The 17,935-nt window shown below is 32.2% G+C and overlaps 2 protein-coding genes across 2 annotated transcripts; one reads left to right on the forward strand and one right to left on the reverse strand.

Moving 5' to 3' along the window:
• LOC109349875 (biotin carboxylase 2, chloroplastic) lies at positions 2,027 to 10,429 on the forward strand. The gene is made up of 17 exons (XM_019590909.1): positions 2,027 to 2,178; positions 2,270 to 2,339; positions 2,716 to 3,047; positions 3,593 to 3,734; positions 4,340 to 4,438; positions 4,552 to 4,608; positions 5,627 to 5,698; positions 6,527 to 6,616; positions 6,853 to 6,912; positions 7,400 to 7,585; positions 7,734 to 7,826; positions 7,902 to 7,983; positions 8,216 to 8,322; positions 9,103 to 9,178; positions 9,435 to 9,481; positions 9,579 to 9,641; positions 10,066 to 10,429. Exons 2-17 carry the CDS (start codon positions 2,277 to 2,279, stop codon positions 10,099 to 10,101), a joined length of 1,605 nt encoding a protein of 534 aa, XP_019446454.1. The 5' UTR covers positions 2,027 to 2,178; positions 2,270 to 2,276; the 3' UTR covers positions 10,102 to 10,429.
• On the reverse strand, positions 10,889 to 15,644 carry LOC109350461 (U-box domain-containing protein 35). The gene is made up of 9 exons (XM_019591696.1): positions 15,467 to 15,644; positions 15,128 to 15,246; positions 14,811 to 14,932; positions 14,103 to 14,332; positions 13,878 to 13,935; positions 13,145 to 13,427; positions 12,823 to 12,924; positions 12,282 to 12,692; positions 10,889 to 12,022 (listed from the first exon to the last, which is right to left on the reverse strand). The coding sequence occupies exons 1-9, from the start codon at positions 15,642 to 15,644 to the stop codon at positions 11,138 to 11,140; spliced, it is 2,388 nt and encodes a 795-aa protein (XP_019447241.1). The 3' UTR covers positions 10,889 to 11,137.

A 17,935-nucleotide genomic window follows, 5' to 3' on the forward strand; every position in this document is an offset into this window, starting at 1 on the left:
GAATGGTTGAAGTGTGAAGTTATTTCTTATTTTCCACATAGTTTTCATTTGAATTTGCCTTAAACTTGAATTGGATATAGTTAAAAGTGAAACCACTTAAGATGAAGTTCTTTCATTGTTAAAATTGTTTTAATTATTGAGGAAGGGAAAATGCAGTTTATCTCAAAGGTTAATATGTATCTCAATGAATTAATAAATCTTGGGATGTATTTGGGAGTTCTCGAGAGAGGATAGCATAGCATGGAATGGAAAGATATCAACAATGAAAGTATTTGACTTCAATTTCTATTACTAAATAATAAACTCCTAATCAATGAAATATTATTTTATAAACATATCATTATTATTATTGTTAAAGAGAAAGCTTGCCCTTTTAGATTGTTCTGATGGGTTCCTGTGTTTTCTTGGGACCTTTTATGTAATACAACTTTTCTAATACCTGACTAATTATACCTTGGTATTGGATATCTATGTTTAATCTATACATGGTGGCTCAAAATTTGTAGTCAATCTAGATAGCTGGTCACATTGTAGAGCATTGTTGAATGTGCTAAATCTTAGTTCTGCATTCCATTATTGTCTATATATATTGGTGTGTTGCCTATACAGGACTTTTTATTTTGAAAATCTTATTCATATATCTTATTTCTGCATTTCATGTGTCAGGACGTTATGATTGGTTAGAAAATTACTTAAAAAGTTAAATTTTAACTTAAATATATTTTTTTTACCCAATTACAAAGTCATGACATATGGAGTTGCACTAAGTGTGAGACAACAGATATGCACTCTTAAAATGCTGAGTTTTTTGAACTGAAAAAAGATATGATGGGTATACATGTCCTATTTTGTGTATCGGACCAATGACATATTGCCATATTAATAAAAGAAAATATTCAAAAACAAAAAACAATAGAATATAACATTCTGATTGACATAGTATAAAGAATGAGACCATTAGATTCTAATGTGATCTTGGTCAATTATGATTGACTCATTCCAAGATTAAACTAAAGAAACTCCACTAATTCATTTATTTATGCGCTTGGTGATTAGTATGTTCCATGCTGATTTTAGGTTGTAAAATAAGGAGAAAGGATTGTGTTAATTACTCTTTTGGACACATAAGATTATGTTAAGTCTTTACAACTAAGATAAAAATGTAATTAGGTGTTTTGTAAGGGGAATTGTATGCTTATAAACTACTCAACTAGTTTATCCGATAAGTATTTTAATACTTAGTCGTATTTGAAAAATGGTTTATGTAATAAGATATATGATAATAAATTCATATCCAATAAATTTATTTGTGATAATTTATAAGTTAAAAACTTATTTCACTCTACACTTACTAGCTTATCATAGTTCTACATTAGTTATGAATATATTTCTTTATATAACATATGATAAAAAATATTAATTTTAAAAATTATTTGAGTTTATGATAATTAATATAATTTGAAAACATGAAATTGAGATGTACCTTATTGAATTATTTAATTTGTTATTTATTAATCAACTTAATTCAAAGCTTGTGGTTTTTAAAATATACAAACTGTTGTCACTCTTTATTTATTAAACATTCTACTAGTTTATTGACCATCATAAAACCAAAACTTACCAAATAAACTATAAGTTACCAAATAATTCCCAAAAGTTATATTTAATCATCTAGCTAATAAAATCCTAATCTATTTCCAATTGATCTATAAGCTTTGAATTAAGTAGCATGAAAGAGTTGGTTACACTCACACACTCAAAATCAACAAGGTATTGATCTAGTAATGTAACCTTGCTAGATCCTCGGACAACAAAATGATCAAGAATTTGATTACTAGGAGCAATACTTGTTAGAAGAGGCAACCACACACCCCAAAAGAAATTAATTTCTTACTCAAAAAAAGAGAGTGAAAAAATACCATACAAAAAATTTAAAACACTAAAAAAATGTAAGAAGAAAACCCAAAGTATTGGGCTAACATGTATTGAGCCCATTAGTCCATGTTCTGAAAACAGAACTTTCCCACATTCATTCAAACACCTCTTCTCAATTCTGAAGTGTCAAATCAGATTTAGATTTAGGCGGAGCTTTCAACACTCTCACTTTTCCTAGTTTCCATCGACACAACCACCTTTCTTAAACTTCACTTCTCATTTCTCATCACTCACTTTTTTTAGGTAAACTACATTAACCATTATTTCATTCTTTCCCTTATTCTCATACATTATACTCTCATTTTCCTCATTCCATTTTTTCATCTATTGTTAGGAGCAATATGGATTCCACTATTTCAATGTCACTCTGCAAATCTCTTTCTTCACCTTCTGTTCCTCTTGTAGTAAGTCCAATTACTCAATCATCGTCATCATCATTATTTATTTTTATTACTACCAGAAAAGATGTATGCATCGACAGTGTAACAGTTTTGTATATCATCCATTTTTTACAATACAAATGAATGATAGATAATGTATTGAATGTATATAAATCTTTGAGAAAAAAGACGTGCACTGTATTTGAGTTTTATATACAGTCCTCCATGTTTCATATTTGATCATAATTGACTCTTCAAAGTGATGAATGATTTAATGACTGTGTATAAATATTTACACTGATATATTATTCTCTAAATCTTTACACTGATATTACACTCTATTGTTATTTATTTATTACTTAATTACTTGTGTATTATTCTTTAAACAAAATTTTTGAAGGGTTTATTTGCTGTGAGAAGTAGAGGAATGAAGAGTTCACAATGCAGTTTCTTACCTGGAACTAATAACATGAGTTTTCCTAAACAAACTGCTGTTCAACAAGTTAGTTATAAAAAAGAACAAAGAGCGCGTTGTGGGGCTCTTGGTGCAACTTGTCGAGCGGATAAGATTTTGATTGCGAATAGAGGTGAAATCGCGGTTCGTGTTATTCGAACTGCTCATGAATTGGGGATACCATGTGTGGCAGTGTACTCTACAATTGACAAGGATGCACTTCATGTTAAATTGGCTGATGAGGCTGTTTGTATTGGCGAAGCGCCAAGTAACCAATCGTAAGTTATATCTTACACAGAATTTTCATATAGATGATACATGTATAAATTGAATGTGAATATCATGATAAATAAGTGTTTGAGCATGCCTATGGGATTTTTTTATGCAACATTTCTAGTTGTATATAATGTTAGGACAACAACATGTGGTTTATGTGAATATGAGTGAGTATTGAGTTACTGTGTGTTTCGGGATAGAGTAGAGAAATGTATGTATATGTGATTTTTCGTACCAATTGTTGTCTAAATATGTTGTACAGATATCAGAACTTGTAAGGAAAGATGGTACCATAGAATTTCATAATGAATAATTAATTATAATGATCATTTGTTTTTTTTTATATTTATGCTTTGGTGCATTGGTAAAGTTGCTGGATTGCGACCTAGAGGTTACATTATCAAATTCTGAAAATAATCTTTCCGCTTGTGGGAGCATCATATACTGGGCTGCCTTTTTTTATGCACGTAATATATCCAAATTATTAAAATATTTAATTTGCCACAAAAGTTGTAAAATTATTTCTGTTGCCTCTTTTTTTGTGCAGGTACTTGCTTATCCCAAATGTCCTTTCTGCTGCTACTAGTCACAAATGCACGATGTTGCATCCTGGATATGGTTTTCTTTCTGAGAATGCAGTGTTTGTTGATATGTGTAGAGAACATGGAATCAATTTTATTGGGCCTAATGTGAGTACTCTATGTGCAATTTGTAGAATATCCTGTTGGTTTATTGTTTGATGATTGGCTTAAATCAGTGCCTTATGATTGAGTTTGCAACATTAACTGTCAAAACTCCAACTGGTCAAACAAGACTTATTTGAACTTCCCTATTCAATCTTAAAGCCAGCTTCTGTCTGAAGTATTATACATGAACATTATTATTGCCTGAAACTGACGTTGAGTGATTTTAAATTATAGACAAAATGATACTGTGTGATGAGGATTACTGTTTAAATATAGTTCTTCAGCAAGTGGTTGCCAAGCTTGTCATGCCTAAAATAACAGTATTCTTAACCCATAGTCAAATGTCTACTTAATATTCAATATTGTTAAAGATAATTGATGGTAACTTTGAGGCATTTCCTAGCATATGCCTAATCAAAGGAGGCTTCCAAATTATCTGATATCCCCAAATTTTATTTGATTTTAATGTATTAGCATTAACGTTCAATGTTTTTCTGTTACATATATATTACTTCTTTAACTCATAATTTTATTAGAGAAAATTCATGGTTCAAATATTTCCCTTTTCAAGTATTTGGTAGAACTTAATATTTAGTTTAATCTTTCAGCCTGACAGTATTCGGGTTATGGGTGACAAAGCAACTGCCCGAGAGACAATGAAGAAAGCAGGTGTTCCCACTGTTCCAGGAAGTGATGGGCTTTTACAGGTAATATATTAGAGAGTCAGTTGTATAAATAGCTTCAAATAACTTTTAAATATAATGTTGAGATCAATTCATCAGTTATAACATCAATTTGATGAAGTGACCTAATGTAACAGAGCACAGAAGAAGCTGTCAAGGTTGCAAATGAGATTGGTTTCCCTGTGATGATCAAGGTAGAAAGCCTTATTACTATGTATCTGTAAACTTGTGCCTAATTGATTTTAATTTCAGTTTTTCTGGTTGACATATATATTCCACTCATACTTAAATTTTTATATGCATATACTGATATACATATATAAGTATATATATATATATATATGCATATACATATATAATATATATAATCATGTACATTAGTATATGCGGCAGTCAAATCATATTCACATACATTTTTCCTTCCTTATACTCTCCAATCAGTAAATATACATGTGATATTGACATATTAATGAAAGTAAATTTTATTGTATGATCAATCTAAGTTTCTTGTGGAAATCAGGTATTTTGAATTTATTGTCAAATATAGTATCTTACCGAAAAAAGAGTGAGCCTCCACACAACGGTTATGTTGATTGCCTTGTGACTTGGAGATCATGTGTTCAAATCTTGGAAACAGTCTCTTCACTTGTGAGGGACTGTGTACATATACCCTTCCCAGACTCCCACACCCCACTAGGTGGGAGCCTTGTGCAATGAGCCACCCTTTATACAGTATTTTAACGAAAGAAGAAAATAAGCCTTATCTTCTAAAAGGACCGTCCACATGTATGTTTCAGGATTATTGTTTCAGTGAAGCAATGAGCAATTTTACACGCTTTGCTAAGTCATCCATTCTTTGTTGTGACATTAAAACTGTAAATTGAAGAATGTAATGGGTTGAATCTTTTTGCAGAAGTATACACTTACTACGATGATTACATTGTTTAGTTCATGATTTATTGAAAAGAAAAATTATTATTGTTTGTTATGGTCTTCTTTTTGAGTTTCCAACAGTTGAAGATACAGATCAAGTAGTTGAATTTGAGTTATTTGTGGAAACATATCAATTGATAGAAGAATCATTTCATTGGTGATTGATTTAAACTGATTAAATCGGCCATAAAAATCCCCTGCATATCATTTTTATAAAGACTCCACTGTATGGTCTTATTTAGCTGATTTGTAAACTGAAAATCTTATTGTGTTTCTTAGGCAACAGCAGGTGGCGGAGGACGTGGCATGCGTCTTGCTAAAGAACCTGAAGAGTTTGTGAAGTTGCTACAGGTATCGTTAGTCACTCATATGCTAGACCACTTGTGAATTATGATTAAGGGGCACAAAAATAATTTTCATTATAACAAACATGACTTATGCGGCGAGGAGTGAGGGAAAGCAGGGAATAAGGCTTAGGAAGGTGGGGAATGGAGAGGGCACATCAGAATTTTAAGTGGTTTGGGGTGGCCTAGGCCAAGGGGGAGAGTTGCATCTAGCTTCTTTATATTTTATTTCTTTCCTCTTCTACCTACATCTGGATCAAGACATTTTCTGTTTTTTCCTTGTTATCAGAGCTTTGCACCTTAGGTTTTTCTCTACATTTCCTCAGCAAAATACCAGTTTCTATCATATTTCCATCTGAATGGAAGTATTTTTTATATTGTCTGAACCATAGTTTTCTATGTTTAGTTTCTTGTCTGTTATAATAGGCACAGATAGTCAAAAGCTAAAAAAGGTAACCTGAAACTCAAATCTGGTTAAAGCAAAAAACCCGAACGAAATAGCTATTACTTGTACCTTGTGTATATATTTTAGCATGTGTATATTCAAACAAAGTCATAGAGAAATAGTTCTCACTTATCAGTGATTTGTTTTGGGGCAATAGGCAGAGCAAGTTCTCTAGTAGTTTGTATGTTACAATTCTTGTCATGACATGATGCCATCTTTGGAGCTGAAACAAGTTTTTGGGCCATACCATTAGAGTGGATTCTGATGTAAGGGTGATTAGCCAATGATGTTATTCTGCTTGCAAATAGTTGCAGACTTCATCCCATTGATGAGGAATACATATTTGCATTTTTACTAAAAATAATAATAATTCAATTTCATTACTTGCAGCAAGCTAAGAGTGAAGCAGCTGCTGCCTTTGGCAATGATGGTGTTTATCTGGAGAAGTATGTCCAAAACCCAAGACACATTGAGTTCCAGGTAATGTTATCCATTTTTGTTAATGAAATCTATAATTTGATTTTACTGAAGCCTGGGAATTAGGAGAAACACTTCGATTGAATTTTTCTTATGATTGTTATTCATTGCTTGCAATTTGTAACTAGTAACATTGTATTTTAATTTTCCAAATTTCTAATATTAGAGTCCTCTTTACAGTTTAACTTGTCTTGTTGCTGTTTATAATTCATCCATCCTTCTGCTTCATGGCTTTCCAGGTTCTTGCAGACAAATATGGTAATGTTGTTCACTTTGGAGAACGTGATTGCAGCATCCAGGTACTGTCAATTCTCACCTGTCTGTATCGTTGTGTTGTTTTCAAATTGGTTAGTTATATTACCATACTCATACTCATATTTATTTATTAAATGATATTTTACAAAACATGATAATATGTGTTCTGTAAACTAGATGTAATTTCTGATCATGATGAATTGAAGAACGAAAACTAATGTAAACTGTTCAAATATATGTGATGTTTGATTAAAGTTTGGGGCTGTAATTGAAGTAACTGCCATAGCCATCCGTAGGAGTCTCACATGTAAATCTTTGCTGATGTTACTGGATAACAATAGCAGAGATGCATATCTGGTAAAAATAGAAAAGAAAAATCGGAATTTCATCCACTTCGTACTGTCAATGTTATCATGTTTGAGAAAGTTCACAGCATAGGGGTGCTGATTATTTACTATCCCATTTTGAAATCCTGTTGCAAGAGATCATACTTGAAGTAATTAATTGGTTCTGTTGATTGTGATTGTTCAGAGGCGTAATCAGAAACTGATGGAAGAAGCACCTTCTCCTGCATTGACCCCAGAGTTGCGGAAGGCAATGGGAGATGCAGCAGTTGCAGCGGCTGCATCTATTGGTTATGTTGGTGTTGGAACAGTTGAGTTTCTATTGGATGAAAGGGGTTCCTTTTACTTCATGGAGATGAACACTCGTATTCAGGTTGAAATTGGTTTCCAAATACACTTGCCATAGTTGTCTAGTATGAAATGAATCTGATACATTATATCAGGCTTTCAATTTTTGTAGCTATGCTGAATAGTTTCTACTATTTCTTTTCATTTTTTTGGGGGTGGGTTGGTGGGATCAGGTTGAACATCCTGTTACAGAAATGATTTCCTCTGTGGATTTGATAGAAGAGCAAATTCTTGTAGCTATGGGAGAAAAACTTCGATACAAACAGGTATGTCATAAAGGAGTTATTTTACCTGAAGTTGTGGTTCTTTAGAATCTTGCTCTTATTGTAGTTTTTCTGCAGGAGGATATTGTGCTCCGTGGACATTCTATTGAATGCCGTATCAATGCAGAAGATGCGTTTAAGAATTTTAGACCTGGGCCAGGTATCTTGTATCAGCAGTGTATTTTTGCAGACATGCATTAAAAGATGCTATAAGTAATTACATTCAATAGGAATTTTAGAAACATGTATTCTAAATTTGTTATGGAACAGTTGTGTTCATTAAAATTGACGTTTGAAGTGTTAGGCATAGTCATTTTACATTTTATGGTTTTGGTTTATATTTTATTTAAAGGTTTTCTAATTACGAAGGAATTTCTCCTCTCAAACAACAGGTAGAATTACAGCATACTTGCCATCTGGAGGTCCATTTGTCAGAATGGATAGCCATGTTTATCCCGATTATGTGGTTCCTCCAAGCTATGACTCCCTTCTTGGGAAGGTGTGCTATTCTGTCTCGTTTATATCATTGATTGTTCATCCTCATCTTTGCTGCTATACTGCATAGTTTATGTCTTTGTGATGCATATGAGCAGCAAATGCATGTAACCCGTCTATATCTAAATTATCTAATGCAACCACTAATTTATACAAACATATATTAATCATATAGGTAACGACTATTCTTATGCAAATGTCAGTATTTTTCTTTTACAGCTCTTTCTCATTTCCTTATAAAGTTTGTTTGGGATTGTTTGAATTTAAGCAATGATAGGTTATAGGTATAGATACTAGTCAGGTGATGACTTGTTTCACTTGTGAGTTTAATATCAGCAGACGTGCAAGCAATGTCTTATTTATTTGTAAGCTACCAATGCAAATAAATACTGAGAATTTATTGGTATATGATTTGCAATTGATTGTCTGTATAAAGCACGTTTCCCACCCATCCAACATTATTAAGTCTTCTTCTAGTTCCTGAGTGGTGACAAATTAAATTTATCAGAAGTGACAGTATTGCTTTCCTCACCCTAGTAAGTGGGAAAAATGAGTGGATGGAAATAGCAGGAAATAAAAGGGTTCAAAGAATTTAACGAGCATGATCTAATAATCTAAATGCGACTTTCACTTTTTACTCAATGGAACATGATCTAATATAAATTTGTTTGCCTTTTATATGCTGTGGTTATGAGGACGTGGATGCAATACACCAAACTATCTGTGAAGTGCTCATTTTATTTGAAAACCTTGCTCATGTATTGACTTTGTGAACCTTTTCTAGCTGATTGTATGGGCTCCAACAAGAGAAAAAGCAATCGAGCGCATGAAAAGGGCACTTGATGACACTACTATCACAGGTAAAATAATATTTTTTTATAAGTGTGATTATTCCATAAGGTACCTGTACTTGGTGTAAGTCAATTGCATGCCAGAAGCCTGAAAAGAATGAAAAGAGTCAAATACTTTTCCTATGCACCTTGTTCAATGCACTGCGGAAAGAAAAGTTAAATTTGTTTTAAATCCTTCCCCGGGAAAGCTTCTGTTGTTATTGTTGCTGTTTCAAACCCTTCAAATTCTGTGATATAATTATTAATAAATAATTTTTGGTTGCAGGAATTCCTACAACTATCGAATATCATAAACTTATCCTTGACATTGAGGTGGGTGCTCCTTTCATTTCCTTTTTGTACCAAGTATGCTTTAACAATATATGCTCAGAAGTTAAATTATATACGGAATATCTTCATTGTATAACAGGATTTCAGAAATGGCAAGGTTGACACTGCTTTTATTCCAAAGCATGAGGAGGAATTGGCAATGGTGAGCAAGAACCTAATATAGCTCTAATGATTATTATTTCTAGTGGATGGGTCCCTATACACAGAAAATTTTCAAATTGGGTCCATTGGACACTTTTCTGTTAGGGTACTTGTGATTTTAGGTCCTTGAACTTTTTAGAAAATCTCAAATTGGTCCCTCTACTTTTACCGCAGCCGAAAAGAGTATGAGAGACCCAATTACAAATTTTCTATGCATTAAGGGTCCAACTACAATTTATTTAAATTCAGGGTTGTTCTATTTGAGTTTCCCCAAAAAGTTCAGGGAGCTATAGAATAATTTAACCATTATTAAATTTCCTTGATGGTGCTGCTTCAGAACATTTTTGGTAGGAAAAATTCATTCAATCATACATTGGCATCCTTCTATACTGACTTGTGTATAATTTGATGTCCTTAAAATGCAGCCACCCCAGAAGATTGTACCATCTAACAGGGCATAAGAACCAGCTTGCTAAACTTGCCTGATGCATAGGACTTTGTGATGCCATCCTTCTGAAGAATCGCTTTGTTGTAATAACTATGCGTGCATATGAAAGTTTTAATTAAATTTTGATAATTAGTTTCGTCTTTGTTCACATCATTATAGTTGTAGAATTAATCAATTTTATGTTTGATTTTATCCAAACTAGTTATTAGTGCAAGGAAAGTGGGAATAACTCGCAATTTTTCATAATTATTGTTGTCCGCAGGCTTGATCATAACTCTTGTATTCAGAGTTTTTTCTTGTCTTTAAGATATAATAATAAAAAAGTTTACCTTATTGTATTATGTTGCATTTCTTACATGGATCAAATGAATCATTAGACATTTAGATTTTAATTATCAAACTTTCAGTACAATTTTTATAGTTATTTGAGTGATTTTTCTTTATGCCAAGTCTTATATACTCCATTTCTTCCATATATATCAAGTGTATTTGTGACTTTCCGTTTAATGGACCTGGATTTGTTGCAGTAATTGAGAAATTTCTTAGGATGAGTGTGCAGTTGTCATATAGAACAATGAATGACTGTGGCAATTGGTATGTTTTCTTAATCAGTAAGATCCCAAGATTGAAAATGCATTTCGCAAGTTAGATAATAAAGTATAGACGTGGGTTACTGTCTTTGTTTTTTAGAGAATAAAGTATAAACTTCACGTATTGTTGATTTTGCTTAAAACAAGCAAGTTCTATCAGAAGATTTGATAAATTAGCATATGCATAAAGATAAGGTTAAAACTCCATTTTCAATTACTACTGGAATAGCTAAGTACACCTTGAACAATTACACTTTGCGTTCCTTTTCAATAAAAGAATCAGTTTTTGCTTAGTTACATTCTCAAGTTTCTTCCAAGACATAAAAAAATCCACCTGTTTGTGATTTTATGATGCTTTTATCAAATCATCTTTGTTGCAACAAAACTACTATTGTTACTCAGTGAAGATGAGGTTGACCGACTTTCGTAACTAGACGATCCAGACAATTGAGATTCATCCTACAAGAGAAATATGTGATATAAATTGTTATGACTATATAGTATGAACTGAAAAAAAGTATGACTACATAATATGAACTGAAAAAACAAGGTGTGATATGCACAACGACTCACTGTGGACGAGGAAATTGTCGAGCGCGAGTAATTGTTAGTTCTAGTAGTGAATCCTGCACCAAACATCATCATCATAGGCAAGTTTTCTTCAGCAAAATCTCTGAGCTTATTGAGCTCGGGCAATACAACTTTCCCGAGATCAGGCCTATCTTTTCTTCTCATTTCGGCACACTGCAATGCAAGCTTAGCAAAATGCATAGCATGTTCAACTGGCCACTCCTCAATAGCAGGGTCAAGCATTTCAGCAAAAGTACCTTTCTCAATAGCTCTTCCAACATGATGAGTCAAACCCATTGGTGGCTTGGCTGTTATAATCTGTAGCAGCATGATCCCAAGCGAGTATACATCAGACTTGATTCCTAGCATGCCTGTTTGCTGGTACTCGGGATCAATGTAACAGAATGTTCCGGCAGTTGATGTCATGCGATATTGTGTTACAGTGTCTGCAACTGAAGGAGGGACAAGCCTGGCCAATCCAACATCACTGATCTTGCTCACGAAGTTGCGGTCGAGCAAGATGTTTCCAGGTTTTAAGTCACGATGCACCAGTGGTTTTGGCTTTGCTTGATGGAGGAAATTGAGGCCTGTAGCAATTTCTGCAGCAATTCTGAATCTTAGTTGCCAAGGAAGAGCTGGTACCTTACCTCTCCTGAAGAGGCAGTCATCCAAGCTTCCATTAGCCATGTACTCGTACACTAGGCAACCATACTCCGGACAAGCTCCAAGGAGGAGAACCATGTTTGGATGCCTCATGGAACTTAACACTTCAACCTGCATGAGTCAAATGCCAAATTTATTACCTCAAATAATATGCATAATGGCACCATGTTTCTTTTTAGTTTTCTTCATTTTAATGTGTGTTAGGATTAGCTTATTCTAAGTTCAAAACAATTTATAATCAAAAGCTTTCTAAGAGCTTTCAGGAAGAAAGAAAAGACCTTTTCCTAAAAAATAATCTAACATGAATTGGTGATGTACTTTTAGGAGTTACATATGATCCTTTACTTGGTTTTGTTGCATTTTTTCATACCTCTTGCTGAAACTGTGACCTTCCTTGAGCTGCATCTGGCTTAAGCACTTTAATTGCAACTGGTGTGTGATCTAGTTCACACCGAAACACTGGCCCATAACCTCCTTCACCAACCTTGAGAGAGATATCAAAGTTGTTTGTTGCTTCTTCAATCTCCTCAATACTGTATTTTCTATACCGGACAGGACTATATGAAATAGTATCATCTGCCTTGTTCTTCTGATCAGATTCTATTTTCATTCTTTGTTGTACTTCAAACTCTATAATTTTCTGATTTGCTTCTGCTGCCTCCATTGCGGCATTAGCTTTTATTTTCTCCTTCTCGGCTACCGTCAATGCTGCTTCTTCGGTCATTCGTAACTCTTCGGTTTTCCTTTGTTCTTCCAATTTCCAACGCTGAAGTTCCATTTCCTGTTGGAATATCGCGACAATTATTACTATCTTTTCTCAAATGATTATTCATGTTTTAATCGTGACAATCGCATCGAAGACAATATATCGTTAGAATTATATTTGGACTAAATTAAAATCTGGAAGGCACCTTTTGCTTTGCTGTGAGAGCTTCCTTGCAAGCTGTACTATACATTTCCATAGTCTGCTTCAGTTCTAACTTGAGTCTCCTCATTTCAGCTTCTACATCATCCTATAACTTCAAAGAATACATTCATCAATTCTTGTCCTCTAGGCATATATATGTTTATAAATATCTCATTACTATGAGTGTATGACATAAAGCCATAAAAACTTTGATCGTGACAAAGATAAGAAAGGTGCACACGAATTAGACTACATCAGATCATGTTAATACAGTAGATTAGTTCTCCATTTTGATTATACATCTTTATGTTATACAATGTGCTCACCGAACTTGAGAACCTCGCAGATGGTGTTGAGAAACCACTGTCTTGTGAACAGAACGAGTAGTCACCCTGATCAATCGACTTAGCACCCGAGAGCGATGAACTGTAGCTTCTGGCATCCAAATCTGAGCCTGATGAAAGCCTTCCAGAGTCCATTTCATCATAAAATGAAGGGAACATCCTGTCAACGCTTGGCCTTCCATTGCTCACGAATGATATATCAGAATCCGGAACCGAGGATTCAAAAGATCTGTGGTATGATTTACTAGATCTTGTGAACGGCGATCTGTTCATAGAATATCAAGTTAGCAAAGTATTCATCCATTTGTTTTAGCATTCATATGATAGCATGGCATTATAGCTTACTTGAATTTATACATTAGGTTTCTACAATCATCAATGATTTTTGGAATTCATAGTCATAAATCAATGCATATTCCACAATATCTGCATTATATTCCTAATCTAACTAGAGATGAGTATTCAGCATTCATATGGCTTAAACTTCTTGACATTATCAAAATAAGACATGCTTGTGACTTGTCACATATCATTATCAAGGATTCACTGGTCTAATGCAGTGATTTTTTTTTACTACCACTTCAATTAAGGATTCACAAGCTATTAGAGAATCAATGACTATTTGAGTTTTACATAAGATCCTTGTGTGCTATGTTTTGCTGACTAACAAGAATGTTGTAGAATTATCTATGCATCAAATCTCTACATTCCTTACTTGATTTCGTCCTCCGATGATAGTCGTGGTGCACCATATGTTGGTTTCTCTGTTATTGCTATAATAAACACAAATACATAATCTTATGAGCAACATTATCATTTTCCAAAAAAATAAATGTTACGCACAACTATCCTTAAAGATTTCAGGATTCAGAATTCAGCTTTTGTCGCTTTGATTCGTGATTTTTTTTTTAAGGTAAAGATTAAAGAGAAATTGGCATACGTCGTGGTGGATGGTTTTGCATGTGTTGTGCATCCATTATGTCAAGACTAGGTGCAAGTTGATTCTGTGGTTGCAATGTATTGCTAAGGATTGTAGCTTTAGAAGTAGTAGTTAGTGAAGCAGTAGCAGATTTGACAGTTGAGATTTTTCCTTTGGAAATAATGTACACAGTGCAGAATGGTGGTGCCCCTTTTGACACTTGGTTTGGGACATCTGTTGTTCTAAACCTCCTGTTATCATATAAAAAATAGTCAAAACTAGGATTCTGTTATTTAAAGAAGAATGAGTAAATAGCTAGTTTGGTGGTTGAAAAATAGAAAATTGCTCCCAAAAATAGTAAATATAGGTCAAATTAGTTCTTTTAGCATGTTTTATGATACCTGATAGAGATTATTTTGACTTACATTTATGATCATTGAGTACTAATTTAGATTATTTTTTCAGGGATCAAATTGGTATACACAAAAGTTTTTAAGGACTAAAATGGGTATTCACTCAAAAAAAATAAAATATGTGAGGAGTAAAAGTAAATATAACTCAAAAAGTTTTTATTGCTAGTTTTAAGGTGTCTAATAAGTGCTACCACATTCATGCAATGTACCCTTTTTCTTTAGGAATCAATTAACCTTGGCTTGCATGTGCATAAGTTTAATAAGCATAGTTTGCTTGGATTATGTTTGGTAAGTAGGAATGAATATAGTGAATTACCTAACAAGACCACTTTTTGATGGTGCCCCAAGTACCATAAGCTCAATGGAATATGTGTTAATACTTTCCATTAATGCCTTATGTACATCTGTGTCCTCCAACAAGATCTCTTGGCATTGTATCTGTTGTAAATATAGACAAAACATTGAATTAAAAGGCTTTGTTTAGAAGAAGAAAACAACCACAGATTCATTTAAAAGCAAGCTCTTTAAATGGATGAAATTTGATTGCTTATTTTAGTATTGTATGTATTCCTTCTCTTTCTGCTTTGCTATTTTGATTCTATTGTTGAAGAAAAATGAGTTGGGAGTACTAACATTCTTTCTATTGCAGAAGACGCGAAATGTAGCGAAAAGCTCTCTCGACTCATTGTACATTTGTTGCTTGTATGCTCTAGCCACATCGTCGTTAGCATCAAGGGATATCTGGCTTCCTGCTGCACTCATAAATGATTCAAATCAGTAACGTGTGTTACAAAGTGATTATTTTTTATTAAAAATACCAAAGGGTAGTAAAAAACCATCATCAAATGATAAAGGCTTTTCTTCATTTGCTCATATTGAAAAAGAGAAAGAAAACATGCTACAAAACAAGCTTTTCATAATTCAACTCAAGCTATATATATATATATATAAGCAATTAAGATTATTAATTACTTGGTGTAGCAATTGATGATGCTCTTTGTCTAACATGGATTAATAACAAACATTGGTCTTTTGGAAGAAGATTATCAACTGCCCATTTTGCAGCATATTGACTTGTTTTGTTGTTTTCAATTGCCACAGCCACAACTCTTCCTGCACCCAATTTCTTCTCAGAATTTGTCCTTGACATTTTTACCTTTTCTCTGTAGCTTCAATTAAATTCCCTTAACAAATTCACAAAGCCAGATGAAAATAATTGATTCTTGATTAGTACTATGTCAGAACAGCTTATTCTTCAATTCTTTTGCTTAAATTTTGATGGATTTTGGTTATATATATGTAAGTCTTCAAATAACAATAATGTGTCATAAGGTTTAATTTAAGAAAATTGTTGAATCTCCAACATGAATGTGTAGTGTTACATAGTTACAACCCTTTAAGGTTGTACCTTGTTAGTAGTTATTGGCTTCCAAAATTAGTGAACATTGACTCAAAATACTTTGAAGAATTTTAGAAGCTATAATAAACTTAAATATTATATATAGAAAAGTGATTGTGTTGCAGTGTTGGCATGAAACAAACTTTCACAAATAGATTTTATTTTAAATTCTGGAGTGTGCTTTTAAGTTAAAAAATAATTATTAAGTATTTTTCTGACCAATTATAAATAATGACATATGAAGTGGTACATTTTTATGGGACAACATATGTTCACTCGCTTTTACTCCACATGTTTTTTAATTAAGGGCTAGTTTAATAAAAGCACGTTTTTATATTAAAACGCTTTATAGAAAATAAAAGAAGTCGAAAATAATTGCTTTCATGGAGATTTATAATTCCATAATTTAAAAAAAAAGCTCCTAAAATTTTTCTCATAATAAAAATAAAACTCCCACAGGATTTTGTTTGAAAAGAATTTGTTCTGCATTCTTCAGTATCTAGTTTGTACAACAGTTTGGTCTATGTAAAAATAAAGCTACCAAATAATTCTTAAAAAGAATATGATTAGTTACCAAATCCTCCTTGAAAATGTTTACTTCACTCAATTAAGTCAAAAATTCTAAGAATTTAATTATCTGATGAAAAAAGTTACGGAGAATCAAATTGTCTCGAAAAAGAAATATTTTTCTTTGGGAATCAAATTGTCGTACCAAGAAAATCTCCATAACTTATTTAATGTATTGTTCATGAAATTTAGGAAGGGAAGTAAATATTTACTCAATTTTACTATGACTTTAATGAGTTAGGAGCCGACATGCTCCCACCTAGCTACCAAAATAACTTTTTGAATGATTTATTTTCTAGTACACTTAGTATATATCGTTGTTGTAAAATTTTAATTATGTTTAAATATGAATAATGAATGATGTAATAATAATATATATCGACAATGTACCATAATTAAACTAGATTTTTTGCTTCCAAAAATGTGTCATTTTTAAAAGAAAAAATATATACCAACATTGTATTATTATTGTATGTTCTATTATTTATTTTTAATCATCATTTATTATCTTTAAATGAATGATAAATAATATATTTATGGTATATAAATGTTTAGATTAACAGTACACATATATTATACTTTTTTTTTTATAAAAAAAACACGTTTTATGTAACCTTATAGTTTAATATTCATAAGTTCATGATTTTGAATCACAAAAATAGTTTTTCCATTAGGTATATGTATTTTTCAGACCTCCTAGGTGAGCCTGATATACTAAGTGACTATTTTATTTATAAAAAACTCTGTTCTCATAAACATAGAGCCAAGTGCTGTAACTTAAAGAATAATATTTTCTAATCATAAATGTTATATTTTCTTATAAAATTATTTTACATCATAATTAAATTAACATGTTACAAAATAGTGTGTAATTGACTTACAAGAGACAAATATCAAATGCAATGTTGATTTTTACTAAGATTTAGTAACTTTTCAAATATATCAATTAATAACTTTTTTTATTGCATCACCTTCATCGACCAATTAATATTTTTCCAAATTTTTATATATATTTGTATTACAATATTTTTATTTTTGAATTATTAACAAGTATTCTTACCTCTAAAAAATGGTTAGCATTTTTCCAAATTATTGTATATCTATTATTGTGGAATCAACAACTAAATGTTTGAAGGTTGTGTAAGATAATATTTTATTTAGGATTTTTGTTTAAATACGTTATTCATGTTTTCTAAAACATAACACTTTCTTACTTATGTATAATTAAATATGAACACAGATTAATTTTTTAAAATTTCCGGTGTACCATATAAACTAACTTATAATAAAATTACATAGTTTAGTGTAATGGAGTAATATAACTTGTTGATTTGACCCGAGTGCACCATAAAATCTAGCGACTGTGTTAGTATAAAGTTGTTTACACTATAAAAATAATTGTTTACCTATTAAATCCATTAAACTTATATATTAATTAGTCAAAAGTAAGGAAATAAGAGAAGCAATTTCAATTA

This window comes from Lupinus angustifolius, chromosome LG06, assembly GCF_001865875.1.
Source record: "Lupinus angustifolius cultivar Tanjil chromosome LG06, LupAngTanjil_v1.0, whole genome shotgun sequence".
Classification (NCBI taxonomy): Eukaryota; Viridiplantae; Streptophyta; class Magnoliopsida; order Fabales; family Fabaceae; genus Lupinus; species Lupinus angustifolius.